Below are 27,309 nucleotides of genomic sequence, written 5' to 3' on the forward strand. Positions count from 1 at the left end.
GTCTAGCATGGTAGTCACAGTGTTATTGGAATCGAGCGCAGGAGTGCCCTTCGGGATAATGGACCCCTCAATGACTCATTAGCTCCTAGGGTGATCTACGCCCACCGGGCAAGCATATCAACGAAAGAGATGGTTGTGCTTAATATGGGGCTACTCAACAGGCTTAGAGGTGTCACGATAGCATTTGTAGTCGAGTTGTAATCTATCTTCTCTTATTGCGACAGATGTACACTGCGCAACAGGTGTGTGCTGGACGTGTATTTATTGATGGTGTGGGTATTACCCGCCATGGTCCCTGAAGCAGCCCCTGATGAACGCCGTCCACATGTGGAGCTCCGTGATTATGCCCCAAGATTCACGCCTGAGTCTTCATTTGATGGGCCCCGGATGGCCGTCAACACGCCTGTTTTTAACCCTTCTGGAATCTCTCGAGCCGCAGCATAGGAAAGCTTGAACCCCTTAGCCTGCAGGAAATTCTGCACCTGGTCCCGGCAGCCATTGAGACCGGTTACTTCGACCAGCACATGGCGCACTCGCAACCAATCCGCCTCGTCAACCCCCCGAAGTACCGACATTTCCGATCCCTCCACGTCGACTTTCAGTAGGTCGATAGCGTCGCCTTCGTCTACATATCTACCCAAGTAGTCCGACAACCGGTGAACGGGAACCTCAACCTCGACAGGGTCTCGAAACCAGCCTTCCACCTTCACAGCTCCAAAGTGTTCCCGCAAGACCTCTTGATCACGCATCTTGTCCATGCCCCGCAGAGTTGAGTTGCCCGGGACGTTTGGATAGTACGTCAGCGTAGCCGTATGCGTATCTGCTCCCAGGGCACAACGATGTGCTGCGACGTCGGATGCCCCATGTAGCGCGAGGTTGCGGGTCAAGGCATCAAAAGTTTCTGGGGCTGGTTCAAAAGCTAGAATCTGTGCCCCTGGGTGCTGTTGCTTCATGTACAGAGAGAAGAGCCCGATGTTGGCACCGACGTCGACGATCAGCGGTTTTGATGGGAGATCAGAGCCTCCGTAGCTGTGATCTTGGAAAACCTCCCTGTAGATGAACCGAGCTTCGTCTACTCCACTGGCGTAGCAGTGGAAGTCGCCACCCAAATGAACCAACTCCGGAGCCATGACGTGAAGTGGGTCGAGCGGGCGCAACTCAAGATGCGATCTGACTCCACGCAATAGACGCGTTTTGTAACTTTGGGCAGTCTAGAGGATCCGCGTCATTTGCAAAGTGGTACGAAATCCTTGGTCGGATTGGTAAGCCCGGGAATTAGTACCTCCAACTCAGACCAAGGTTGTACGAAAGTGAATCCAGAGTGACAGTTACGAGGATGCTCTGGGAAGAGACAAATCACCGGTCAGGGCATTGATGACTGACAACGAGCAAGACGGTCAGTCACCTGACTCCTGCTCTTCCCTCCTTTGCAATTTCCAATCCTCTTCTCGACACGTCTCGTCGTTTCTTTTCACTAACTCGTTCCCGCGACTTTTAGAGGCATGTCATCCAGGCATTGAAATCCTGCGAGTTCCTGGTGGATATTCGTCGTCAAAAAAACAGGCGATGTAAGACAACATCGGATACAAATGATATGACTCGAGACGAAACACTAATGCAGCAGGATCATATAACTATCAGAAATAAGAGGCCCTCGGCAGAACTAGCGTGCTTTAAGATGGTCCATAACTCGGTACAAGGATATAGATGCGCAATAGAGAACGAGAACGGGCAAATGTCACCCGGAAGTCAGCACATTCCGTACTCAGCCGCGCGAAGCACATATATAGCAGTTCATCAGTCAACCAGCTCGAACTTGACAGATCGGTCCACCCCAAACACGTCCTTCCAGTCGTCCCAGAGACTCTGCAAGTGCACCCGATATTGAAAGTGTAGCTCCTCGATATACTTCTCATCCGGGTCATATCGTTGCTGCTGAACCGGAATTGGCTTCCCGACCACCACATTGAGCGGTTTACGATGGGGACAGAAGATATTGAAGCGCCCGGTGGAAAATGCGACCTTGTGGCCGACCGACCACTCCCATAGTTTGGCTAGGGGAGTGAGCAGTCGCGACGATTTTATGTCGACCCGGTCGAACAGCTCATTCTCGCCGAAGCCGATGACTGGTACTAGCTCCGCTCCTGTCGAAACCGCCACTCGGATGAAACCCTTGCGGATCTTGACCACTACACCCATAGTCCCGGGCTCCGCAATGTTGTATTCGCGGCTGCCGCCCACCGTGATGGTGATAGCACTGCCCATCCCACGTCCATCGTGCCCGTTCTTCGTCAGGTGGCGGATGCACGAACTCCGCGAAACACCACTGGCGCCAGCCCCGAGCAGGTATTCCCGGAGGAGGGGCTGGTAGAAGAACTCATCTTTGACCAATAGGGTGTTGGTAATGCCGGGGAAGAGCTGCGAGAACCCCGCAGAATCTGCAGCCAGGGTCCCCATCGCTCCCCGGAAGGCCACACCGTGGGGGTGATATCCGAATACGTACCGTTTCCCTGGGGACAACTGAGTAGATCGATACAGACGCAGAGGGAAGTAGGCAGCAAATGTCTTCCAGACCCACGACGTACGGAACGTGTCATTTCGTAAAGGGAGTGTGCCTGTGGTGTGTGCCTTCGCCACAAATTTGATGTAAAGAATATAGAGCAAGGCAATGAGTCGCAGACGGGGCACCAGAAGCATCGAGTATCCGATGAGTGGTAGCATGCACCATGTGTTGCAGAGCGCGGTAACAAGGAGGGTCTCAGCAATGTCAGTGGAAAAGGATCTGTTGTTCGTCAGTCTCCGAGTCAGACAAAGTATAGAAAGGGGACGGACTTTGACGAATCTTTGCCTACGGGCCTGGGAGGGTCGAGCGTATGGAGTACCATGCCGGCATTATTTTTGACCTCGTACAGCTTGCACTGAGGGTCACCAAAATTGAGCTCAGGCATGTCCATGGACATTTTTTCCGGGTTCCGCGCAATTTCCACGATCTTTTCCGCCCCGGCCACACGTCCCTCCTTCTTATGGCACAGCTTCGACATTTCCACGGACTTGTCTTTGTACGACTTGTTGTTCATCACTTTCAGTAACGCCCTGCTAAGCTCTTTGCCGTCGATGCTGGGAGCCCGAGATCGGTTGCCATATACGCCGATCCCTAGCCATTCGGCTCGAGCGGCATTCTCATAACAGTCTTGCCAGGCAGGGAGGATCACATGCGGGACTCCATTTCTGTAGGGATTAGATATTGGGCATGGTGTAGGCCAGTAGGGAAGGAGGCGGGGGGAATCACACTCACTGGATAGCTTCATACCAGGAGTTGGCACCGCCATGGTGGACGGAACAAATAATTTGACCTGTCTGCAGCATCGCCATAGGTTCCACTTGGAACCACGACTGGATGCGCGCGCGATCTTGATCCACTTCTTTCTGAAGGATTTGAATTGCCTGGTGATATATTCCATCCTCGTCATGTGGATGAGGGGGTAGCTTCCAGAGGACTTGGACCCCCTCTCCTTTCCAAGAATCGAAGAATAACTTCAGCCCAGTGGCAATATTTCCGGCCACTTCCGGGTCTGGTGCATACAATGTACCTAGATTCACCAAGATTGTAGGACCTCGGTTTAGCCATGCAGCCATCTCCGGGTCCTGCTTTTCAACAGACGCCGTGGGCAGGAGGATTGGCCCGCAAGGCAAGATGTTATCTGGCACATCCATCGGCCAGTCGAGCTCCTTCAACGCCGGCGTCAGGTGAAACCGGTCTGGTCGCCAAGAGTCGGCAAAGGGGAATCGACCGTGAATCTTATTACGAATACGCCAATCGCGAATCTCGCGTCGACGGCCGCTGCCGTGATACATCTTCGCTGTTTTAAGGACGGCAAGGGTGTTGAACGGGATTTGATGCCATGGGAGTGGATAAGGGAAGCCAGTCCCGGGGCTGGAGGGTGTCAGTGAAACCGTTGAAATGTAAAGTCCAAGAACTTACAGAGGGTATTTCCACAGGGCAGCCGAGCCCTTTTGCAGCCCTAGCACGATGTGCGTGAGAGAGGTGGTGTTGATCAGAATGGCTGTGTATCCCGCATTGAACGCCGCATCGCGGCCCATCAGGAAGAAAAAGTCCGACGCGATAACCGACGGCTGTACGCTCTTGATAATTTCAATGCAGCAGTGGTAGATATCAACGTATTCCTCTTCGGTCCATCCCCATATATCCTCACAAAGCGACTGGAAACCAAGGACTGCGCCATGGTACCCAGGAGGATGGAACGCCCCTCGTTTACCAGTGCGAATAAAGACATCCGTGTTTGAGGGACCCCGCAGCGGATGAAAGTGAACTCTTGATCGAAATATGTCGTTGTATGCGGCAAAATTGTCGTTCAGAAGCTTTTCCAACCGTTTTTCCAGCACAGGAAACGAAGCAATGTGCACGTCCACATCGCCGCGCACCAGTAGCTCATGAGTCATGGCCAAAATAATGTTTGTCTGACCATGTTCGCTGTTGGCGAGGAACAGAACGCTCACATCGGCCATTGTGAGTTTGATTGAGGGTAGAATATATCAGTGGCCCGACTATTGGCAAGAGAGCGCTATCACAAGAAGGCCCGATAAATATATTGTCCAAAATTCCCAATATATGGGCACGCAGATAGCTTTTCTTAAGGAAGCGAAAAGCCGAGAAATAACAAGCAACGGGAAATTAGATTAGAGGAGGAGGGGAACGGGCCACAACCACCAACTATATCCATATGTCGCTTCGCGACTAATGAGATGGTGTAGATCGTTCTGTCTAGTCACTGGGATTGGGAACCTTCACACCTCCATTTGCTGCCAAGAACCTAATAAGCGATGCCTCAACCTTCTGACAACCGAGAAGACCCGACTCATGAGCCGATTGATGAAAAGAGTCTGAGGCAATTGGTGTACGCCGAGGTTGTTTCGAGGTTCGCCAGAAAGATGAAATGACCCACCTGATAGTCGCAGGAGAAGGGGACAGCGTCCGTACGGAGTAGGTGATGTCCTGGTCAGACTGCGCTTTGGCACTTGTGAGAGGGGAGGGGGTTTGACGGTGTATAAGTGATATTCCTTGCGAGATAAATAAGATGTCTAACATATCGCAAGTACAAGAAGAGCAACTTACAATCTACTACATCAATTGCTGCTATCAGTATGGTGTTTCTTGCTGTGGCCCTTCCTTCGGGGCAGATACCCGAGTTCTATTATCCTTCAACTACTGTCACCTACGCAGCCATTGCTATATTCGTGGTATGTCAGGCACACCTCTTACAGCGCATACTATGGTCATTTTGTTCAACTAACATGATGCCAGGGCTTAACGCTTCTATCCCTTTATGTCCAGCTTCTACCAAAGGGACCCGTCATCAAAGACGTTCCGGGTTCGTTCCTGGATCTCTTTTTCTGTGGCGTAAGTTCTTACATGAGCCAAGAAAGCACGACTTCTCACATGCATCGGCATAGGTCATCACCAAGATATCATTCGTGACCGGGAGGAGCGCTCACCATTTTCATTCTCTCCATCTTTCCTATGGTGATAATCATCCCCACCGTTCCTCAAAACCCCGCTAACCGTGAGCAGGGAAGATAGCACGGTTTACTCCAGGGCAGGCCACAACAAACACGCTCAAGGCCCTGCGAAACATTTACGGTGGGGGCTCTGGAAAATCGACACCGTTTCTCAAAACAGGGTTCTACAAGAATATCTCGCGACAGAACATATTCACTGCTTCGGACACTGGATATCATGGGTCAGTGCGCAAGCTGTTCGGGCCCTCCCTCACCCCTGGAAGCATGCAAGCACATGGGGGAGTTATCCGCGGGTGTGTTCTGCGCCTTCATGACGTGATTCAGGCCAAGTTAGCGGCCACCGATACACTGACGCTCAATGAACTGTTCTACTGCCACTCGGTGGATACGGTGTCCGAAGTTCTGCTAGGAAAGCCGCTAGGATGCCTGCAGCGGGGCAAGCCTTACTTCTGGACAGAGCAGCTGCCGCGGATCTTTTTCTGGGCAACCATCCGAGACCAATTCCAAGGATCTGGGGTCCCCACGATGATCAAATGGATGCTGCGACGTCTTCTACGCAAGGGAATTCGTGCCCGCAGTGAGCAGGCACGTATGCGGTTGATCAACGAGTAAGCCGATGCTCATCTTCCCCCGCATCCCCGGCCCCTCGGTTTAACACATGCGAGTTTTCAGACAACTACGTGCATCGCACCATCGCCGCGATATCATGGTTGAAGTGATGGAGCGTGCAGGGACCAGCGACCTCCCTGAAGCGGAGATAGCGGAGAACTTTAGCGCTATCATGTTGGCTGGCTTCCATACTACCCAGAATGCCCTCTGTGCCGTCATCTACTTCGTCCTGACACACCCGGAGTCTCATGCAAAATTACTCCGTGAATTGCAGAGCGCGTTTCACTCGGCAGAGGATGTCTCCTGGGAAGTGGCCCAGCAACTGCCGTACCTTGACGCGGTGATTACAGAGGCGCTTCGGCTGTATCCCCCCGTTCCCATGGGTGGACCGCGTGTGTCGCCAGGGGCGTATGTGGATGGAACATACATCCCTGCTGGGGTAAGTGGCTTGTCCGACTTCACCTCGCTATACTAATATTTGTACCACTACTGCAGACGGAAGTTGCCACTTCCTTGTTCTCCCTGCACCACAATCCGGACTATTTCAACGCACCCTACGAATTTATTCCGGAGCGTTGGACGGAGCCAGGATCGACAGATCGCAAGGAAGCGGTCCAGCCGTTCCTTGTCGGGAGTCGGGCTTGTATTGCCAAGTACTTTGCCAAGCAAATGCTCCAGTTGACCCTGGCGGCCTTCTTTCTGGACTTTGATGCGGAGTATGTGGGGAAGGTGAAGGACTGGCAGCGCCAGAGTCCGTGCTACGCATTTTGGGAACTCCCAGATTTGCGGGTGAGATTGCAGCGCCGCGAGAGGGCCGCCTGAGTCTAACGAACTAAGCCGGCGCCATGGTCGGAACCGGCCCACTGTTACTTAACTCCGCATTGCTTGTTAGATCTTTGTGTTTCAAATTTAAATTGACCTTTGTTTTGACCTCGTTCAGCAATTGTGATATTGGGTTGCAGGTCGGTTGACAAGACGATGGAGGCGGGAGAAAAATCATCATTGGATGGTAGGATTCCTGCCCTGTAGGAAATAGATTAATGGCAATCGTCCCCTTGCTTCGCTGGGCAGGGGCATGTCAGGGGAAGTCGATGCAGGTTAGGGCACGATACCCTATAGAGAACACATTGCACGAGTCAAGAGCGGAGAAGTCCTCAGTCTAGACTCTTCCTGGCATCGATTAAACACATGGGACGCGTTGCAATGGCCGAGGAACGTGCTTCATCGGCCCCATAATTTGATTCTCGGTTCAACTAAGGTTATCATTCGCCGCGCTATCGGTCGATCCCTTCTCCATTCCTCCTGACTCCGTCTTCCTCGGCCATCGGACTCCACGGGAGTTCCCTTGGCTTTTCACTATCCATCGTGCCAAACTTAATGTTTCCGGCACCCCGGTAGTGAGTTTGATAAGGACTCCCACCCTGGTCGTTATGAAACCTTTTTGCAAAGTCGCTCCGAAATGTCCCTCACCCCTCACCATGTCGATCCTTCACGTGCAGATCCTGGGATCGCTGGAGACGAGGGGAAACGGTAGGAATCGCTTGGCAATTCATGGAAATCAAGATGAAACCAATTCGTTTATGGCATCATAATACGGCTTATGGAGTACATTATGATGCAGGTGCCGAAGCTTCGCGGGATAGATGTGATCCTCCCGAGGATATTGTGCTGTTCGTATCTTGGATGTCTCGTCTTTACCGCTGGCCGGGACTTCGTGCGCTGTTCCTGAGCCATGTGATGATTCCAATCCCCCATGGGGTGCATCCTCTAGCAGTGTCACCTGTCCACTACCACGAAGGGCATCTAAGCGACAGCAGATCCAAACCTCACTCCCATGTAGGTGCCGTTTCCACATGTAGTAGGATTTCCCGTGAGTTGTCATTAAGCCAGGCGACGCTTTCTTCCCTATCTGTCCGTGCACTAGCCACACTAGGGTACTGGTGACTACGCGGCCGATGTACGATGCGTTCGACGGAGCCATAGAGATTCCCCATAATCGAACAATGGAGGATACGGAATGGCCATCGTTTATGGGGCTTCATCAGGTATGACACGAATCCATCGCGACCGATTCACGATGGCAACTGACGACGTCTAACAGCCCACTCCCAAGGGCCGAAGCAGCGAGAGTGCCATTCTAGAGGCCCAGCTTTGCGCTCCAGTGTCCAAGGTGGGCTTCTTTGGCATATACCGCTATGCCAGTCGAGCGGACCTAGTTATCCTCTGTTTCAGTTGCGTGTTTGCCGTCGCAGCGGGGGCTGGGCTTCCTATATTCACGGTACTGATCCCTCTGTCGCTGTTGTTGCCATGAAATCACTGACCGTCGCGCTCAAGGTTCTATTCGGAAACCTCACCTCGACTTTCCAGGACGTCGCAACACATCAGATGTCTTACGACGACTTCTACGATGAACTGACCACCAACGTTGTATACTTTGTTTACCTTGCTATTGGGGAGTTCCTCACTACTTGTCTTGCGACCGCTGGCTTTGTATACACGGGCGAACATGTGTCGCAGCAAATCCGCATCCATTATTTCCGCGCTATCCTACGGCAAAATATCGCCTTCTTTGATAACCTCGGAGCCGGAGAGATCACTACGCGCATCACCGCAGATACCAATCTAATCCAAGATGGCATCTCTGAAAAGGTCAGCCTGGTCTTGTCAGGGCTCGGGACGTTCGTAACCGCGTTCATCATCGCATATATCAAAAGCTGGAAGTTAGCTCTGATTTGCAGCGCCACCTTGGTTGCCCTGCTTTTAATCATGGGCGGGTGTTCTGCCGCCATGCTGGTCTACAGCAAGGTTGCATTGGAGAGTCAAGGGCGCGGCGCCAGCTTGGCGGAAGATATTCTGGACTCTATCCGGACAGTCGTAGCGTTTGACGCCCAAGAAACTCTGGCTCGCAAGTACGAGTCTTATCTCAAAGATGCGGAACGACCAGGCATGAAATCGCAGTTGACATTCGTCGCCATGGTCGGCGCCATGCTCTGTGTAATGTACCTGAACTACGGGCTGGGGTTCTGGATGGGATCCCGATTTCTGGTCAACTCGGAGAATCATCTCAAAGCGGGAGATATTCTGACCGTGCTAATGGCGATTATCCTGGGGTCCTATAACCTGGGGAATGTCGCTCCACATGGACAAGCACTATCAACGGCAGTAGCTGCTACATCTAAGCTATATACGACCATCGATCGTCACTCACCACTCGATCCATCATCGTCCGTGGGGATCAAATTCGATCGCGTTTTCGGAGACATCACCCTACGCAATGTCCGACATATCTATCCCTCCCGCCCCGAAGTAGTTGTCGCCGATGACCTAAATTTGGACATCCCCGCGGGGAAGACAACAGCTTTTGTCGGGCCCTCTGGGTCTGGCAAGAGTACCATCATCGGTCTGCTCGAGCGGTTCTACAACCCCGTCGCAGGGGCTGTCTTCCTCGACGGTCATGACATCGCGTCGCTGAACCTCCAATGGCTGCGACAACAAGTGTCACTAGTGTCACAGGAGCCTCGCCTGTTTGCCGCCACCATTGCTGAAAACATCCGGTTTGGTCTGGTAGGCTCCGGTTTAGACACCCAGCCCATGGCACAAGTACAGAAACATATCGAAACTGCGGCTCAAATGGCTAATGCGCATGAGTTCATCTTGGCGCTTCCTCAGGGGTATGACACCCACATCGGGCGTTGTTCCCTGTCAGGGGGCCAAAAGCAGCGCATCGCCATTGCGCGAGCCATCGTGAAGAACCCGAAAATCTTGCTTCTCGACGAAGCGACGTCCGCTCTCGATACTAAATCAGAGGGACTCGTGCAAGCCGCACTCGACAACGTCGCTCAGGGTAGGACGACCATCATGATTGCACATCGTCTCTCCACGATCAAAGATGCGCACAATATCATTGTCCTGCGTCACGGGAAGATTGTCGAACAGGGTCCTCATCAGAAATTGATGGAGCAGGGTGGCGTCTATCGTGACATGGTCGAGGCGCAGCAGATCAAACACAGAAATATGCCTCCCTCGCCGAACCGGCTGACGGCCAAGTTCCGGATGAGCCGCTCGTATCTCCAGGACGATGATCTGAGCGATGACGCCTACGAGATGCTCTCCATGAGAACAGACGACGAGTCGGACATTGGCTTGCAAGGGGGCAAGAAGGTAGCGCGTCCGGTTTCTAGAATATCTTTGCCATCCTTTCCACATGGGCCAAAGAGAACAAGACCGTACTCCATTTGGACTTTATTCAATTTCCTCGCGTCATTCAACAGACCTGAGAGGCCTTTCCTCGTACTCGGACTCTGTGCGTCTATTCTGGCCGGTGGGATCCAGCCATCGCAAGCAGTGTTGTTTGCCAAAGCCATCACCACGCTGACCCTCCCCGAATCGCAATATGGCAAACTCCGCGATGATACGAACTTTTGGTCACTCTTTTTTCTGATGATCGGACTAGTGACTCTAGTCCTATACAGTTTTCAGGGCGCCCTGTTCGCATACAGCTCCGAGCGCATGGTATACCGTGCGCGAAGCCGAGCCTTCCGCGTCATGCTACAGCAAGACATCCCTTTCTTCGACCGTCCGGAGAACTCCACAGGTGCCTTAACGGCGACCCTTAGTGCTGAGACGAAACAGTTAGCGGGCATCAGTGGTGTCACGCTGGGGACGATCCTGATCGTCTCCGTGAACCTTGTGGCGTCGCTAGTGGTCGCCCTGATCATGGGATGGAAGCTGGCCCTCGTCTGCATTTCCGCGGTCCCAGTACTATTGATGTGCGGATTTGTTCGCGTGTCGATGCTGGATAAACTGCAGCGGCGCGCAAAAAAGGCGTACCAGCAATCCGCCAGCGCAGCATGCGAGGCGGCCAGTGCCATTCGTACGGTAGCGAGCTTGACCATGGAGAGTGAGATACACCGATCCTACGAGGTACAGATCCGCCAACAGCTACGGAGTGACATTTTCCCCATTATCAAGTCCTCGCTTTTGTACGCTGCTTCCCAGTCTCTCCCGTTCATGTGCATGGCGCTGGGGTTTTGGTATGGCGGGACCCTCTTCGGCCATCATGAATACTCTCTTTTTAAATTTTACGTCTGCTTTAGCGAGGTCATCTTCGGCGCCCAGGCTGCCGGCACCGTGTTCTCCCATGCGCCCGATATGGGCAAGGCCAAGCACGCGGCAGCGGAGTTCAAACAGCTTTTCGATAGCGCCTCGGGGATCACCGCCCACCATGCTGGCACGCATGTGCGGGAAATGCAGGGCCTCATCGAATTCCACGAAGTTACATTCCGCTATTCCACCCGTCCGGAGCAGCCCGTTCTGTATCGACTCAACCTCACGATCAAGCCGGGCCAATACGTCGCGCTAGTTGGTCCAAGCGGGAGTGGAAAGAGTACAGTCATCGCGCTCCTAGAGCGGTTTTATGATGCTACCAGAGGGAGTATCTGCGTGGATGGGAGAAACATCCAGACAGTGGACACCGCGTCGTACCGGAACCACATCGCTTTGGTGGGGCAGGAACCCGCCCTATTCCAGGGGACCGTCCGTGACAATATCTTGCTGGGATGTGGGTCCGCTGATATCACCGAAGAGGCCGTGATCAAAGCTTGTCAGGAATCGAACATTTATGATTTCATCATGTCGTTACCGTCAGTCTACCCTTCCCTCTTCCATCCTATTCCTCATACTCACCAGTAGCAGACAAGGGTTCAATACCATCGTCGGCAGCAAAGGGGGCATGCTTTCTGGCGGCCAAAAACAGCGCATTGCCATTGCCCGTGCCCTCATTCGCGATCCCAAAATCCTCCTCCTCGACGAGGCGACCTCGGCGCTGGATTCTGAGTCTGAGAAAATTGTCCAGACCGCTCTGGATGCCGCATCTCACGGGCGCACGACGATTGCGGTCGCTCACCGACTTAGCACCATCCAACGGGCCGACGTGATCTACGTGCTGGACCAAGGAGGGGTCGTCGAGTCTGGGACCCATACACAACTCATGAGAAGGCGCGGGCGATACTACGATTTGGTAAACCTTCAAAATCTGACATGACTATGGGGATGGGCGTTGGGGTGAATTACTGTTGGGAGTCTCTTCTTAGTTGTCTCAGTAGGCTCGAAAGGCATACATTCTGATCAAGAATCGGACATATCACCCTATCCGCTGTCGGGTTTATTGTCACTGTAGAATTGCGGGTTCTCTCTATTCAGTTCAGGCGTAATATTTCTCATATTTACTGAGTGCTCTGTTACTCCTACTCTCATCCATCACGGACCATTGGTCGGTGTATATGACGTCATCGTTGACACGCCGCACTTACATCATCCAGGGTGGTATTTATCCTAACCCCTCTCCAGACTGTTTCAACCCCAAAACGTTTCCACAACCTCCTACTAGGCATTCATCATGGCTCGTATATTTATCACCGGCTCCAGTGACGGAATCGGCCAGGCCGCCGGAAAGATCCTCGCAGACCGCGGCCACTCCGTTGTCCTGCATGCTCGAAACGCAGACCGCGCCGCCTCGACCCGGCAAGCCGTTCCCAAGGCCGAGGCGGTCTTGGTCGCTGACTTGCGGTCTATTGCCGAGATCAAAAGACTCGCCGAGGAAGCGAATGCGTTGGGCTCGGGGTCGTTTGACGCCATTATCCACAATGCCGGTATTGGCTACGGCTCCACGTCAAGCCGTGAGATTACCGCCGACAAAATCTCCGCGGTCTTCTCCGTCAATACCCTCGCGCCATATATCCTCACGTGCTTGATGAAGAAGCCCAAGGGGCGCCTGTTGTACATGAGCTCCGATAGCCACTATGGTGGGGACGAGTCGCTCCGGAACGTGACGCAGTCGCACTCGTACAGCGACAGTAAATTGCACGCTGTGATGTTGGCCAATGCCTTTTCGCGTCGATGGACCAATCTCCAGGTGGTGAGCATGCATCCTGGTTGGGTCCGCACGAAGATGGGAGGCTCGATGGCCCCAGGTGGGATGGACAAGCCGGCCAAAGCGCTGGCAGATTGGGCCGCGGGGCAAGGCAACCTGGCGAGTTTGGAAAGTGGGACGTTCTTCACCACCAGAGGCGCCGAGACGCCACACCCTGGGGCTGGCAATGTCAAGCAACAGGAGCAGCTGTTGGCCGTCTGTCGGGAAGTGTCTGGTGTTTCCATCCCGGGTGAATAGCTAGCTAGGACGTTGTCCAAGCCACACTACACTAGGTGTTCTAGATGAATAATGCCATCAATATCTCTTTCTGCCAACAACTTACCAGAGCTATGTGACTATAGACCGCAAAAGAGCATTCCGGATGCCTTTCTGTGGGTGGTGTTTTTGGTGGTTCATTGCTTGTTGTGAGAGGGTTGAATCAGTGAAATATTCAACGCACCATCAGTATAGACTAATGGGTTGTGGTTTGAGTATTCAATGCAACTGCATTGTACTATATTGCCAACGTGGGCGATGTTCAGGACAACTTTACCAGCAAGCCTCATGACCATCCATCCCTTGCTCGAAATTCTCCGTCCGCGGAAAGATGTCACTAAAACCCAAGTTACCAATAAGGGCTTACAGACAAACACCAGACAGCACCACACAGAAAAATCTTTGTCTCGGGTCAGCACGGGTGATATGGGGTGGTATGGAATGGTAAGCCATCTCGCACGAGGCCCCATTATGGTCACACCCGGCCAACACTCATTCCCCCACTGTCATTGTCTTATTGAACACAAATGTTCCCATTGGTTGCTTTGTGATGTAATGGTGTATCTCCATGCGTCGAAGTCACAAAGGAGGCTGAGATAAGGTCGAGCGGTGGCCTTGCGCGGGCCGCAATTAGGTATCAATAGGGTGATCGCCAACAAAGGCTTGCATCAATAGCACTTGCATTAGACTAGGACCACCCCGGTATAGATCCTCGACTTGGCCATTATTATCGAAAGCTTCAATTCCGGCTGACACCCTTATCCTCGCACAGTGGCCGAGATCTCCGCATGGGCACCACGCCATGTTGCACCACGGAATGTGGTCAAAGACTCGCTGCACATGTCGACGGCAGCAATCCCTCTCATATATAAAGAACACCTTTCTCTGGATAGTCCATCGTGAACAAACCACTCCCTGACCGATTCCTATCTTTTTTCTTTCCAGTGCACTCCGCTGGACCGGAACCATGCAACTCAATTCATCGATCTTGTTGGCAAGCGCGACCCTCTTCCTTGCGGCTCAAGGACTTCGCTGTAACAACAGTCCGGAGGATGGCGACTGTTACTGGGTGGGATCCGCGCCCAGCTGTGGCAGCACCAAATTCCAGATTTTTGAGGTGGACCAGGGGGACATGCTTCTTGAGACGACCGAAGACATGAATGAACGAAAGCTTCTGAAGAAAGGCCGGATAACTCGCAGCTGTTACAACGCGTATGGGAACATGTGTTTTTCTGGGTACAAGCGACTGTGGTGCTCGTAAGTGTCATTCGAAGCGTCTTAGATTGGGTGTGATGCTGACTTGGGTGACCACATCTAGGAAGTATTAGGGCGCGATGGTCGGCCGGTCGCCCACGCACTAGGTCTTTGCATGCTTCCCATCTCCTTCCCCACCAGTCTTCGTTGGGGACGAGACTTTTCACTCTCTGTCTCTCATTCTGTCCATCCTTATTGGAGCCGAATCCGGATGTGGGGGGTGCAGACCATGTGGAGTTTGTCTGGGGATATGACCCACCTAGGTCCACCCCAGGGACTTCGGCTATGTGGGTTTGGACTTAATACGCAATAATGTTCGCACCGCGTCTCGGCTCCGTTGCTTCTTTTGCAAGGGGATCCACCCTGCACACTGTCATGTTATTCTCCCGAGTGGTTGCCCCTGTGGTGGATGGCTGGTTGAACTTTTCCGTCCTTTCTTTGGCTTTCAATCTCCAATACAGAGACGTATTCTCGGTGTATCATCCACTCTGGGATAGGCTGATCAGAACGTTTCTCTCCTCGGGATCATCTCGTATCGTCCATCTAGCGGGTGTGTCTCATAGTGTAATCAAAAAGCCTCCGACACAACCAGGGATCGATGCAGGGGTTGCCTGAGATGCCGAGGTAGGTCTGTCCACCGGGTCCGGCACACACTAGTCCCGAAGAGGCAGGACTGCAGGGTTGAACCACGTGCCACTTGGCCGACTTCGGAGAGGTCACGGTGCCTGGTCTGGGTGGAATTCCTGTGGTTGAGAATTTGGTGTGAATTGTTGAGTGTCTATTGATTAATGATTGACTCCTTAAGGCTATACTCTTCAAAGTCTGTAAATTTTGGGTTTATACCAACTTCAGTCGTAGAAGTTGTGGATAGACCATGGGTTGATGTAATCCCTCGGGTAGATATATATTTTGGTATGGTCTACTCAAGCACCTGATAAAACCATAGACATTACCCCTCTCGCGAATCAAGACAGTCTTAAAACACATTACCTAACTGTCGCAGAAAGAACGTAGAAATAGGATTACTGGCCTGGGTAACACAACCAACCAAATTCGAGGTTTTGATGAGAAAAGTGGTGATTATGATGACTGTGAACAATGTTACAGTGAAAAATCAACAATATGAAGCAAGGAGGGAAATTGTATCTTGATGGCTAGTTAATTTTGGTCATTGCAACTGCATCTATATATAATGAAGTTTTCTTAACCTGGAGGTTAGTGCGTTGCTTTATAGAGGTCACCACGCCCCCATTTACCCAACATTTACACTCTCAGTTTCCTCACATAAACCATACATTCGAACATAAAGGTATCATTGGAACTAGTTGAGATCAAATCTATACAAAATCAAACCGCCGCCGCAGGGTCGCGATCAATCCGCCCCCGTGGCCTGGCGTCTGGTACAGGGATAGCAGAGAGACATCTACGAATTGTCCGCGCACGACCACGCAGCCGATCCGCCGGACTTGGCATAACTCTCCATGATCGTGATGATCGATCCGTAGGTTCCCCCGATCATTAGGAACGTCCCCGACACGATGACGAAGACACACCAAGCGACCATCAGCTTCCACCCCATCGACTTGGGCCCCGGTGTATGCCAGTTATCATAGAGCCACATGCCCGCCATGGGCTGGAAACACATCGGGGTGCCGAGAAGTGCGCCGACCAGGGATACCAGGTCGCTGAACACGGGGATCGCGCTGGCGATGATATAGGCGACAAGGGCCACGCCGCCCGTGCAGCCAATCCACACCACCCAATGGACGACCGTGTTGGCGGCCAGGTGGCGCGTGCCGCTGAGGATACGGACGAAAATGTACTTGCCCGTAATCTGCACCCGTCCCTATTAGCACTGATCGCCGTGAGGAGCTTCCAAGGCGAAGGAAAACTTACGTGGACAAAGAGTAGGGTGCTCGCCAACAGACCCGGCAGAGCGAATCCGTAACTGACGACCTTGATCGTGGCACCGCCCGAACCTAGCGCGGGCGACGCGACGTACGAGCCGCAGAAATAATACATGACGATGCCGATGATCAGGTAGAAGGCCGTCACGACGGCCTGGCACAAGATCAGGGCGCGGTTGTAGTGGGTCGGGTCCCGCATCTCGGACGCGATGGAGAAGAAGGCCGGGGTACCAGCGTAGGCAAAGACGATGGTGGTGAGGGCCGTGATGGCTTGGGTGAAAGTCGCTTCGCTGTTGACAATCTTGTAATCGGAGACCCAGACGCCGTCCTGAGGAGCCAACGCCGGGCGGTCCTGGACGCCGACTGCGATGGTGACGATGAGGACTAAGTTTGTTAATGTGGATCGAAAGGGAGTGAGATTAGGAGCACTGACTGGAGGCCAGAATAGAGAACAGACCCAGCCACGCCAGCCAGGAAATGCGCCCGAGGGTCTGGATACTGCCAAACAAGAATCCCAAGATCGCGGCAATCGCCACCCACACTGCCGTACAGGTAGCGTGGCTCGAGACGGTATTCAAACCGATGGAGAGACCCAGCATGCCGGAGCCAGCGACAAAAGTCCACCCTAGTTGGCAGCAGTCAGCACATGGTTGGGTGTGGATTCCCTCCCCCTGTCCCACTCACAGAGGCAGAATGCGGCGCCCAACACGATCCGTCCTGTCTTCCCAAAAAGCAAGTGTCCCACATCATCAATACCATAGACCTCGGGATGCCGCAGCTTGAAGACGCCGATGATGTAGTCCGACCACGTGGTGATGCCGCCGATGGCCAACAAGCAAATCACTCCTGGCACAATTCCCAGAGCATCGAAGGCGACTGGTATCGATAGGACCCCAATACCGATCTGGGATTTCATCATGAGCACGGCCGAGCCCATCCATCCGACCTAAGTAGACTCTTGTTAGCGACATCGAGGCGTGCACGCGATCCGTGAGCCTTACACTCCGATAGTTAGGACCGTCCTCGCCCATTTCTCCAAAGACGGCATCGTGGGAATACCCCGGCGCGTCCGCCATCTCGCCGTACTTGGGGTCCATGGGACCTAACGTCCCGTGCTCTTTCTTTTCTGACATGTTGGCAGAGGCAGGGTAAGGAGGAAGGAGGGAGAAGAGAAGAAACAATGGTGTATTCACAGTGACATCCTGACAATCTGCGGGGGAGAGGTGGGTGCTGATCCTCTTAAGTATCCACGACCGTCGATTTGGGAATCCCCACCGGGCCGGTCACCAGACGCAGTGCAACCAAACCCGGTCGGTCGATCTTTCTTGAGTTGGTCGGTCCCTTAGGCCCCTGTCAACTCCGTCAACCGCTGGGCCTTGTACAGGATCCGAACGCGAAGGATGCCGCGTGAACTGGAGGACCATCGTGGATTCTTCGTCTCTTCCATGCGTTCGACAGCACCCCTGCATTCTCTGGTACTCTCCCCATCCCCTGCATCCTGGGGTGCTTTTTCTGGTTCAGCCCCTGCGTGGCTTCGCTTTTTTCCAGCGGTCAGCGTGGGATTCGGGTCCATTTCTCCACCCGACACCCGTTTGCCTAGCAGAGTTATCCACTTGGTGCGTGTGGAACGACCAGACACCACCAATGCCCTGGGGTAAATAATCAGACTGCGATAACTATCGTGGTCTGCAATGGCCACGCAGGCAACGTTGTTTTGCCCCCTCCATTTAACACTAAAATGTGGGTCCCCACCGCGCCCCCAATGGCTGACTGACGATTGGACCCTGGGCAAGTGGAGGACTAACCCCAGACTGCGCGAATTTTTCCCCACCCGCCACCGACTAGGATTCCAAAGTGGTACGATCAACGGACAACACCGAGTGGAATCACGATGCATGCAATCCGGGCCCTTTCGGTGGTCCATCGTCCTCGGGCCTCAAAACTACCGTAGTATCGATGACAAAACCCCAGATGGTGGTCAGAGCCAGCCAAGAAGAGTCAAGACCGGCTCGTGAAGCCACCCCAGACAGGGAACCAGCATTCCCACGTCATGTTTTGCCCCTTTTCGGGCTCGTAGTCTAAGCGACCCCAATCAGCATCGGCTGCGGATGAGGCTGGCGCCGATAGCGGCTTGGCGGAGATTGGGGTGCCGGAAGACCGCGCGATGGGATTGGTCTCCGGCAGACCCAGTGCTGGGGATATATTATCGTCGCCAACATTTCCTGACACGGGGGCCCCCCATCTCGCTTCTGCCAAAAACCGCTCTTGGGGTTGAGGGCCTGAATCGCCTGATCTGGTGAATTTGCCGCCCTGTATTCCGCAGTGACGACAAAGAATTCGTTTTCCGTTTAATCGCTCATGTTTGGTAAGAGCCGATCGCCGCGTGGGAGAGGACCGACCCACTCTGGGCCGATGTCACCGATCGGGTGGTCACGGTTCGAACACATTATCTCGATATTATGGTTGACCAGGACAAATGGTATGAGAGGTACCTCTAGGCCCGAACATGGGACGAAGGAACCAGGATCTCTACCAGTCCGTGGTCTCTGTTGTCCTTGATGACAGTCATTGGTTCGAGCGGCGATCCTGCGACCAGGGCTTGACCCGTGAGATCAAAGAGTTGGCCAGAGCGGTTTAGGGCTCACCGGGCCGTGTGTGTCCCAGGATCCGAGGTAATAACAGATGCACGAATATCGTCGCATCCAGGGCGTCCTCGACGGATCAAAGGATAGCAAACACGGCTGGACAAGAGAGCGACGATCTTACCAAAACCGCACCGCTTTGTCTCACCCATGCCTTTGTTATCTTGACTTGGTTTCTTATCAGTCCCTTGGCCCACTTGGACCTGTCACGGTGGAGAATGGGCCCCACAATAGATAAACCCTTGGTGCTTGAATTTTTGCCTTGCTGAACTGACTATACGAGAGTCTCAAGTTCCCGGCTGCATACGAAGGTTCGTGTCAAATTAGTCCAAGACAGAGGAGCAGAATATGGAAACCAACCCCAATAGCGGAGAAGAAGTGCTATATAATGGTTGTCCTCTCGCATGTCAAAACGACCAATACAACAATTTGGTGGGGATTGGTGCGCCATCGCGAGACTGCCACTTGGAAATTCCCACCCGGATATTCGGGGTATCCGTGATCAAGGATATGACCTATCAATTCCGGTGTTTATCAAAGCTCACCACCTGCTGTTCTGGTGGTTGATAAGCCGTGCTGATCCCGGTTGCCCTCCGTTATGCATGACCGATCCGGCTTGCCGACCATGTTTCCAGGGCTTATCAGTAGGAAGGCTATCCAGTGTTTTTCGCTGACATAGATTGTATATATTCCCTCAATCATCAAAGAAGATAAAGTGATCTGATTCTTGCGCTGTTACTGGTGCGGAAGCCCAGTCTTGTTATATGACGGTATGTTATCAGTGCTCACTATGGTTCTGTGATTGCGTATTACTAGCATCGCTTCTATCATGGAATCTGTTCAAGACATGTAGTAGTCCTAAGACCCAGAGAGCATCTCTCATGAAAACCGGAAGTGGTTGGCCATCCAAAGATAGATGAGTGAGACTTTTACGAGGCTGTGAATGCCAAGATTGCCTAACTGATCGATCGGCAATTTGGTGCAGTGGCTGAGAACTACCATTTTAGATAACGAAGCGCCCCTTTTGAGGCTGGAATTGGGGCACTCTACTGGTGGTCTAAAATGTCTAACGTGGTGAAAAAGAGATCACGAGGGTCAGCAGCGCTTAGACATTGACGGCTCAGCCGCTTTTATTATAAGCCCTTTGCTTCTGCTCGTTTCTCTTACTCTCCCATCTCCCACAAGGTTCTCGGAGTAGTACACGGAATACGGAGGAAAAATGGCGTTTCCATATACTGAGCTTGACGTCGCCCGAAGGCAGATTCGTCTGTTAAGTATCATTTCCGACACGAACACCGACGCTAAGGTTAGATGTACCATACAATCCGTGTCTCTGCAAGAGCAGCAACCTAAATACGACGCACTCTCTTACGTTTGGGGAGATCCTAATGCGACGGAAAGTGTCTTGGTAGAGGGACATCAATTTCCCGTCACACACAACCTCTTCGCGGCATTACGCATGCTACGTCAGCCTCACCAGCCACGTACCGTCTGGGTCGACTACATCTGCATCAATCAGACAGACACGGATGAGAAGAACACCCAAGTCGCCATGATGGGGGACATATATCGCCGAGCCTGGAAGGTTATCGCATTCCTGGCCGATGAGTCATTAGAGTACAAGGGCCAGCCTGTTTCTTTGGATTTGTTGCAATTAGGAGTGACCTGGGCCAAGAGATATGTTGGTAAGAAAATCGATCGGCAGACAATGTACTGGTGGAAGCTTGACATTACAAGTCGCTTTTCTAAGCGAGCCCGTCGGAAAATGGAGGTTTCTCTTGTACGTGCGAGCAGTGGCATTCTGGACTTAGTGAAGCTGCCGTACTGGAACCGGATGTGGACATACCAGGAATACCAACTGGCGACGGAAGATCCGATCTGCATCTGCGGTAATGTCGCTTTTGAAATGTCGCTCATTGATCCCGCGAGAACCAGGCGACTGCATGCCGTCGCGGACGAGATAAGACAGAGGAACGTCCCATCAACAGGGCTAGATAAAAAGACTAGGGCGCATTCCCAGCAGGTCCAGGAGACCACTACGAGTATTAATGGTAGTGATGATGATATCCGCGGTATTTTATCATCACCTCAAGATTACCAGCGACAGGATCTCACACGGGTTCCGTTCTCCTGGAGCCTTGTTTTGACCAACCACCGGCAATGTTCCGATCCCCGCGATAAAATATATGGTTGCTATAGTTTCTCCCCCCAGGTCCACAAGGTGTACCCGCCGGACTACAGGAAGCCAGTTGAGCAGGTCTTCCTGGAGATAACCGAGTACCTTGTCAATCACGAGCGCGTGGGTACCATGTACCATTACCTGTCTCTTCGGGATAATCATCTGACGGGGAGCCTGCCGTCATGGCTTCCTGACTACACGAAGTTATCCTATCGTATGCTACACTCACAGGCAATACCTTGGGAGATTAACGAAGCCCTTTGGGACCCGGTCAAGGGCTGTCTGCCGCGCGTGTCACAGGATCTATCCACCTTGCATCTATGGGTGCGTAAGGCAGGATACTCTACAGTCGTATGCACATTGGGGTATGATTCGAAGACGGTAGCTTCACAGATAATCAACATTATTTCCGACGAAGACCATGTGCTGTGGGGAGAATGCTGGGCACCCGGATCTGTCTACAGCAGGTTCATCAAGGCTTGCATATTTGACACCTACCGATACGGAGACTTTAAGACGGAAGAAATTATAGCAGCTCTACACCAGGTCGCTCGTGGGTTTGAGCCTGAACAGGACACGAGACAGAGACTATGCTGGGATATGTTAAGACATCATCTCCCAGTGAATTACGGAAAGCCCGTGCTACAGGTAAAGGACTCTTGGGGCCATGCCTTTGCTATTGGTGACCCAGAAACAAGGGATGGGGATCTGGTGGTTGTGGCAACCTCAACATTGCAACCGCTTGTGCTTCGAGGGGTGTCAGAAAAGTTTAAATTGGTGGGTCAAACATATCTCGATGGAGTGCTTAAAGCACACACGGATAGTCCTCTTTACACTTGCTTAATGGGGCAATCACTTGAGGAGCTTCTTGTGATATGAAACATGGGATGATCGAAATCACAACAAGCCAAGGGTAACCCGACTTCAAGGCTATTGGACAAATACGGTTACCTTACCCCTGTTTGCGTGGTAACCGTAGTCTAAAGAGACTAGGCTACTATGTATGACTTCCTTATTTGATGTTATGGCGTAGTGGTCATGATATTCTCCATATCCCGGTGTCATTCTGGCGAGTAATCATACCACCAAGTAACGCATCCAGACTTGTCGGCGCCCGTGAGACTTGCAAATTGCCCCTTGTTTCCCGGCTAGTCGGCCCTGATCCCAACGGTAGTCTACTGGCCCGAGTTGACGCCACCGTCGCTGTGTTGGGGGGTGGGAGACTATTTTTGTAATAGTAGAATTCCACAATGACTGCTACACCAGTACGTTGGCCAATGGGTGGTTTGGGGCTCGACCTGGCCGATATACCTAACACCCCCCCTTTACGCCCGATTACACAGATACTTATGCAAGGACCTGAGAAAGGGCTATTTTTTATACTGCCACTAACTAGCACTTAGCTATGGCATCTTTGCACTGACTCTTAGCACCCGCAGTCAGCAATTTATCTAGGTGCTGTTAGTTCTAGGTATCTATGTTAAAGCGTGGAAGCAAAAACAACACAACCCCCTGGTTTACCCCCTCTTCGTCGCAGACCAGAACTGCGTAACTGCCCGTCGCATCAGCAACCGCTCTCACTCATCCCAAGAAAACGGTAGGCACTCACCATAGGTAAACTTTAGCAACGTTTCCGGCTGCTCGGCATACAAGCTGTCAATGCTCTTCCTTGAAGTATGGTCCACATCGAACCCGAGCAGAACTGCTAGATCAAGCACTTCCTCTGCGGAGAGCTGGATGGCGCTATAGGAGCCCCATTTAAGCGCTGTAAACACGTCAGCCCAGGTCCAGCGGTAAACGGAAGTACAAGAAAAGCATAAATGTCAGTGTTTAAGGGATGGCAGTAACGTACGACCGAGGTTGATCCACACCCCACCAGGTTTTAGCAGCCGATGTATGTTGCTCAGGAAGTCAATCACGTTATCGGACATGTCGATGAAGAACAGCGTAACGACGGAGTCGAACTCATCATCCCGGGGGAACATCTCCAAGAAGTCACCCTCGACGAGCTTGACAGCCTTGTTGGGCCAGTGGTCCGGCACAGTCGAGGCGGAGTAGCGCGAGGAGGGGTTGGCCTGATGAGCCCATTTGGTCACGAATGGCTGCAGGGTGTGCTGGTGCAGCGAGTTTGTGTGGTTTGTTAGTAAGTGATAGGCCAGGATGGACCCGTAGTCGAGCTCGTTGGCCGTGACGTCGTAACCTGCGCCTATGTGAGGCCATGGCTACAACTCAATGAAGTAGGATGGACGCACCGAGATCAGCGATATCGCTTGCCAGCCTACCCATACCGCTTCCGGGCACAAGCACCTTCTTACCCATTCCGTTCCCACCAAAATGTCGCTCAAGCCTGCCCAGAATAGGGGGAAACACGGCCTTCCTCTCCTCTGCGCCCTGCAGGCTCCAGTCCCGCAAAAGATGGCCAAACGCCAGATCTACAAGTCCGAATTCTGCGTCTTCTCTGTCTTCTAGTGCTTGCGGGCCGGTGTGGTAGTCCTCCCTCCCAACCAACGCGATCTTTTCCGAGAACTGGGCGTTCACCTCAATCCCCTTCCTAGCTTTCTCAAAGTGTGCAGGATAGCCGAGCTCGTTGGTTATTGCCTTCTGGGCGAGGTTCTGCTTGGAATACCGTGCATGTTTCCGCTGGAGCCCTTGCTCGGCAAGGAACGAATACTGCTCGAAGGAGTTGATACAGTGCGCCAGTCCATCTGGAAGGTGCCGATATCTCTTCCTTCTCTCGTCTTCGGGCTCGCGCACGGTTTTGGCGGGCTCGCCGGGAGGATCGAGAGATTTTTTGGAGATTGGTGCTGGAGGCGTAGCAAGCGGGGAGGTGAGCTTGACGTGAAGGGCTTCGGCTCGCTCGGAGAGGGAGGAGAGGAGAAGTGCGATGTCGGAAAACGAGGCGGAGCCACGAATGGCGAGATAGAGGGGGAGGGCAACGCAGAGGAGAAGAGCAGGGAAGCGCGGGAGCGAGATAGAGGTGCGTAACATTGTGCTTGTGGCTTCAAGTCGGACAGGGTGAGGAGGGTTGGTTCCTGCTGTTAGTAGTATAAGAAGAGCGCGGAGGGGTGGGAAAGGCACCACGGGCGGACGATACAGTAAGACACTTTAGCGCTAGGACATCTTAGGGGCCATTTCGTGATATTGGAGATGTTTCCTTTCAAGCAACCAGAAAAACAGGCTCGAGCCCCTTACGGGTCAATCTAAAGGGCGGTGGTGTCCGCTCTGCATCAATGGTATGCTGACTGGGCGCCTTCTTCCATCGATGCACAGGAAGCTGACTATTTATTTAGGCTTTCATTCAATACTCTGACTACCACGACCTGCTCTCATCTCTTTCTGCTTTAATGATAACCATGGGCTGTTTGATGTTGTTCCTTTGCGTACTCGCCGTCCTCTCCTTCCCCCCCAACGCCGGCCTCTCATATGCGTACGGATGGAACAACGGACAACCACAGAAGTGCAGCAAGCTTCTGACGCGCAAAGAATGGCGGACACTGACGCATAGTGAGAAAGCCGAGTGGGTGGGAGCTGTCAAGGTGCGCCCTTCTTCCTCCCCGTAGGTAACGCGTACGTTGCTTATGCCGAGTAGTGCTTGGCAAGCGTACGACACGAACGGTTATCCTTGACGAAGGACCAGACGGTACTTGAGGGAAACAGAAGCCTGTACGACGACTTCTCTTACGCGCACGCATCTGTGGAGCACAGTGTTCACAGGAATGCTTACTTTTTGCCGTGGCGTGTGTTCCGTCTCTCCTTGCCTTCCCCCAACGCATCCTTACATGAGCGCAGACCGCTGGTTCACCTACCTATTCGACACCTCCCTCCGCCAGACGTGTGGCTACAGTGGGCCAACACCATACTGGGATTGGTCGCGGGATCACGCAGACTTGTTCGGGTCGCCAGTATTCGAGGACTCGGTGGAGTACGGGCTGGGTGGAACGGGAGACTGCGATTCATCCTTCGAGGCGGACTGTACCGTCATCACCGGTGCCTTTGCCTCGTCCGCAGGAGACTTCGAGCTTGCCTGGCCAATCCCACACCCGCTTCGGAGGAACCTGACGCTCGTAACCGGCTGGTACCCAAATGAACGGCCTCAGAACATTACTCTTGGCCCGGAATTCGTGCGGAACTTGACGGAGCAAACCACAGGTGACTTCTTTGGCTTCCAGCGCGTAATGGCACAAATGCATGACCACGTACACAATTTCGTTGGGGGAGATTTGGCGGGTGACTGCCCGAAGCCCCTGCTGGACAAGGACTGCCAGGGCATGGCAGACAGCTTCACGCCCAATGACCCGCTCTTTTGGCTGCATCATGCGCAACTTGACCGGCTGTGGAGTGAGGTGCGCTAAAGAACTCCATGCTACCTTCTCAATATGTCTGCAGCGATACAACGTTACTGATATGAGTCTTACAGTGGCAGCACTACCACCCAATAAACTTTGCCGCCTTCTCCGGTATGCCCCTAACGCCGCACAATATGACCGACCTACGCTACGACCTTGACGCGCACGCAGATCATCAGATGCCCTTCGATGTTCAGAGTGTACCCGTGGCGCCGAGGAAGGTGTTTGATACGGAGGCTTGGCCGTTGTGTTATCGGTATACAGATTAGGAGTGAGCAGTACTATACTAGGCCGATACCATATGGCGCTCAGTCACATCAGGGCCACATTCACTCGTGTTGAAGCTCTGCTCCACCTTTCTCCACCTTGGTTCACCGCGCCGCTTACCTGGTTTTTCAGTTATGGTGAAGGGAAAAGAGAAGCAAGGGGCTCTGCGCACATAGTTACGTACTTTCCCACACAACGCCGAAGAATAGCTGTCTAGCTCCATATGACGCATAATCCTTGTTCTAACCCAGCCCAGAAATAGTACCTGTCTGTTCCGTCGCCTGTTGGTGGTAATCATCTTCAATCGTTTCTCAATTTCTTGTGGTCTGTCAGGATGCGGATTCCTTGCAATGCTTGCAACAAATTAAACCATTTCTCTAGTCCGTATGTATAAACTCTCCCTCCCGTAGCTTATCCTCCAAGCGCTAGGCTCATACCAATATGCACTGTACCCTGGTCCTGTCACTGGGTCATCATCATGGTCTCCTTACCTAGTCAAGCCCTTGGCTACAGTGTATAGACCCCGAGAATATGGTGGCCAATAACTCGAAGTCCTATGTGTCATAGTTTTTCTCAGTGGGTGTCAAAGCTCGTAAACAAATTCCAGTCGGGTTGCCACTTTGGGTCAGCCAACAGCTAATCCTGAAAAGTTGGGCGTCATTAATAAGCAATCATTGGCTGGACCATGTTCGTAGATGCCAAGTATTCGAGTCCCTGTGCAAGAGGATGGTCGGATTCTGGCGAGGCATGATCGGAGTTGGGTCGAATTCCCAGGAACGGGCCGTTCCGAAACCATCTTATCTGAACAAGCGGGGGTGTATCATCCATGTCTGTGGGTCAATCCATAGCAGTTGGTTGATCTCTTGCGTTTCGTTTTGTGCTCATCTATTATCAGTCCAGTGTCTCATAGTCTTTCTTTGTCTGCCCAAATTAGTCATGTTTCTTCTATTGTAGTCAGTTATACTAATATACTTTGGAGGTGTACTGTTGTTTGAGATGCTTCTATATCACATGTTTCACGATGTCCTGGAATTGCCCAAGAGAATTTTTGTAATCTGAACAGCATATGCATGCATTCAAATATTTCCAATTTTGTAGAGAATTCTGTCTTCTAAATACTAGATTGTAAAATCGGTGTGTGAAAGTACAGTTCTTGTGTACTTGAATATTTGTTGCTCTTCAACCCGACTCAATGGGCTGACTGTCGCTGTTAACGTCGAATCTGCTGTTGTCTCTATCTCGCCGAGTACGCCCCTCGATCAAACCTCTTTACCCATGGTAAAGGCGGCCAACCTGGATGTCTCAGTCCATTGGTTTTGCTAACCACAAGGTCCTAATTACCACCCCAACCTCTTTCATGTCCCGGAATCTGGTACTTGAT

The 27,309-nt window shown here is 52.5% G+C and overlaps 10 protein-coding genes across 10 annotated transcripts; 6 read left to right on the plus strand and 4 right to left on the minus strand.

Moving 5' to 3' along the window:
• Positions 1-299: 299 nt before the first annotated feature.
• On the minus strand, positions 300-1,289 carry BDW47DRAFT_133605 (FkbM family methyltransferase). Its single transcript, XM_024817878.1, has one exon. It carries the CDS (start codon positions 1,128-1,130, stop codon positions 342-344), a length of 789 nt encoding a protein of 262 aa, XP_024669282.1. The 5' UTR covers positions 1,131-1,289; the 3' UTR covers positions 300-341.
• Positions 1,290-1,797: 508 nt separating this feature from the next.
• Positions 1,798-4,527, minus strand: BDW47DRAFT_133607 (Diacylglycerol acyltransferase family; the record flags this gene model as incomplete). Its single annotated transcript, XM_024817879.1, has 4 exons — positions 1,798-2,782; positions 2,833-3,228; positions 3,296-3,934; positions 3,983-4,527. 4 exons carry the CDS (start codon positions 4,525-4,527, stop codon positions 1,798-1,800), a joined length of 2,565 nt encoding a protein of 854 aa, XP_024669283.1.
• Positions 4,528-5,163: 636 nt separating this feature from the next.
• On the plus strand, positions 5,164-6,969 carry BDW47DRAFT_133608 (cytochrome P450; the record flags this gene model as incomplete). The annotated part of the gene is made up of 6 exons (XM_024817880.1): positions 5,164-5,259; positions 5,324-5,419; positions 5,473-5,542; positions 5,591-6,146; positions 6,211-6,586; positions 6,643-6,969. The coding sequence occupies 6 exons, from the start codon at positions 5,164-5,166 to the stop codon at positions 6,967-6,969; spliced, it is 1,521 nt and encodes a 506-aa protein (XP_024669284.1).
• Positions 6,970-8,150: 1,181 nt separating this feature from the next.
• Positions 8,151-12,332, plus strand: BDW47DRAFT_133610 (putative ABC multidrug transporter; the record flags this gene model as incomplete). The annotated part of the gene is made up of 5 exons (XM_024817881.1): positions 8,151-8,192; positions 8,249-8,425; positions 8,482-8,829; positions 8,869-11,789; positions 11,842-12,332. 5 exons carry the CDS (start codon positions 8,151-8,153, stop codon positions 12,188-12,190), a joined length of 3,837 nt encoding a protein of 1,278 aa, XP_024669285.1. The 3' UTR covers positions 12,191-12,332.
• Positions 12,333-12,526: 194 nt separating this feature from the next.
• Positions 12,527-13,435, plus strand: BDW47DRAFT_64686 (NAD(P)-binding protein). The gene has a single exon (XM_024819520.1). It carries the CDS (start codon positions 12,545-12,547, stop codon positions 13,313-13,315), a length of 771 nt encoding a protein of 256 aa, XP_024669286.1. The 5' UTR covers positions 12,527-12,544; the 3' UTR covers positions 13,316-13,435.
• Positions 13,436-14,300: 865 nt separating this feature from the next.
• On the plus strand, positions 14,301-14,661 carry BDW47DRAFT_128342 (uncharacterized protein; the record flags this gene model as incomplete). Its single annotated transcript, XM_024816838.1, has 2 exons — positions 14,301-14,590; positions 14,652-14,661. The coding sequence occupies 2 exons, from the start codon at positions 14,301-14,303 to the stop codon at positions 14,659-14,661; spliced, it is 300 nt and encodes a 99-aa protein (XP_024669287.1).
• Positions 14,662-15,919: 1,258 nt separating this feature from the next.
• Positions 15,920-18,203, minus strand: BDW47DRAFT_110788 (transmembrane amino acid transporter protein-domain-containing protein). The gene is made up of 5 exons (XM_024813801.1): positions 17,496-18,203; positions 17,179-17,440; positions 16,928-17,119; positions 16,484-16,878; positions 15,920-16,421 (listed from the first exon to the last, which is right to left on the minus strand). The coding sequence occupies exons 1-5, from the start codon at positions 17,625-17,627 to the stop codon at positions 16,011-16,013; spliced, it is 1,392 nt and encodes a 463-aa protein (XP_024669288.1). The 5' UTR covers positions 17,628-18,203; the 3' UTR covers positions 15,920-16,010.
• A 2,013-nt stretch (positions 18,204-20,216) lies between these two features.
• BDW47DRAFT_133616 (HET domain-containing protein) lies at positions 20,217-22,194 on the plus strand (the record flags this gene model as incomplete). The annotated part of the gene is made up of 1 exon (XM_024817882.1): positions 20,217-22,194. The coding sequence occupies exon 1, from the start codon at positions 20,356-20,358 to the stop codon at positions 22,192-22,194; it is 1,839 nt and encodes a 612-aa protein (XP_024669289.1). The 5' UTR covers positions 20,217-20,355.
• Positions 22,195-22,832: 638 nt separating this feature from the next.
• Positions 22,833-24,303, minus strand: BDW47DRAFT_119712 (methyltransferase-like protein; the record flags this gene model as incomplete). The annotated part of the gene is made up of 4 exons (XM_024815387.1): positions 22,833-22,867; positions 22,925-23,080; positions 23,168-23,521; positions 23,604-24,303. 4 exons carry the CDS (start codon positions 24,301-24,303, stop codon positions 22,833-22,835), a joined length of 1,245 nt encoding a protein of 414 aa, XP_024669290.1.
• Positions 24,304-24,481: 178 nt separating this feature from the next.
• On the plus strand, positions 24,482-25,948 carry BDW47DRAFT_64747 (tyrosinase family protein). The gene is made up of 4 exons (XM_024819521.1): positions 24,482-24,851; positions 24,905-25,052; positions 25,105-25,658; positions 25,733-25,948. Exons 1-4 carry the CDS (start codon positions 24,660-24,662, stop codon positions 25,928-25,930), a joined length of 1,092 nt encoding a protein of 363 aa, XP_024669291.1. The 5' UTR covers positions 24,482-24,659; the 3' UTR covers positions 25,931-25,948.
• The last annotated feature ends 1,361 nt before the right edge of the window (positions 25,949-27,309 follow it).

Source organism: Aspergillus candidus (genome assembly GCF_002847045.1).
Source record: "Aspergillus candidus strain CBS 102.13 unplaced genomic scaffold BDW47scaffold_49, whole genome shotgun sequence".
Taxonomy (NCBI): Eukaryota; Fungi; Ascomycota; class Eurotiomycetes; order Eurotiales; family Aspergillaceae; genus Aspergillus; species Aspergillus candidus.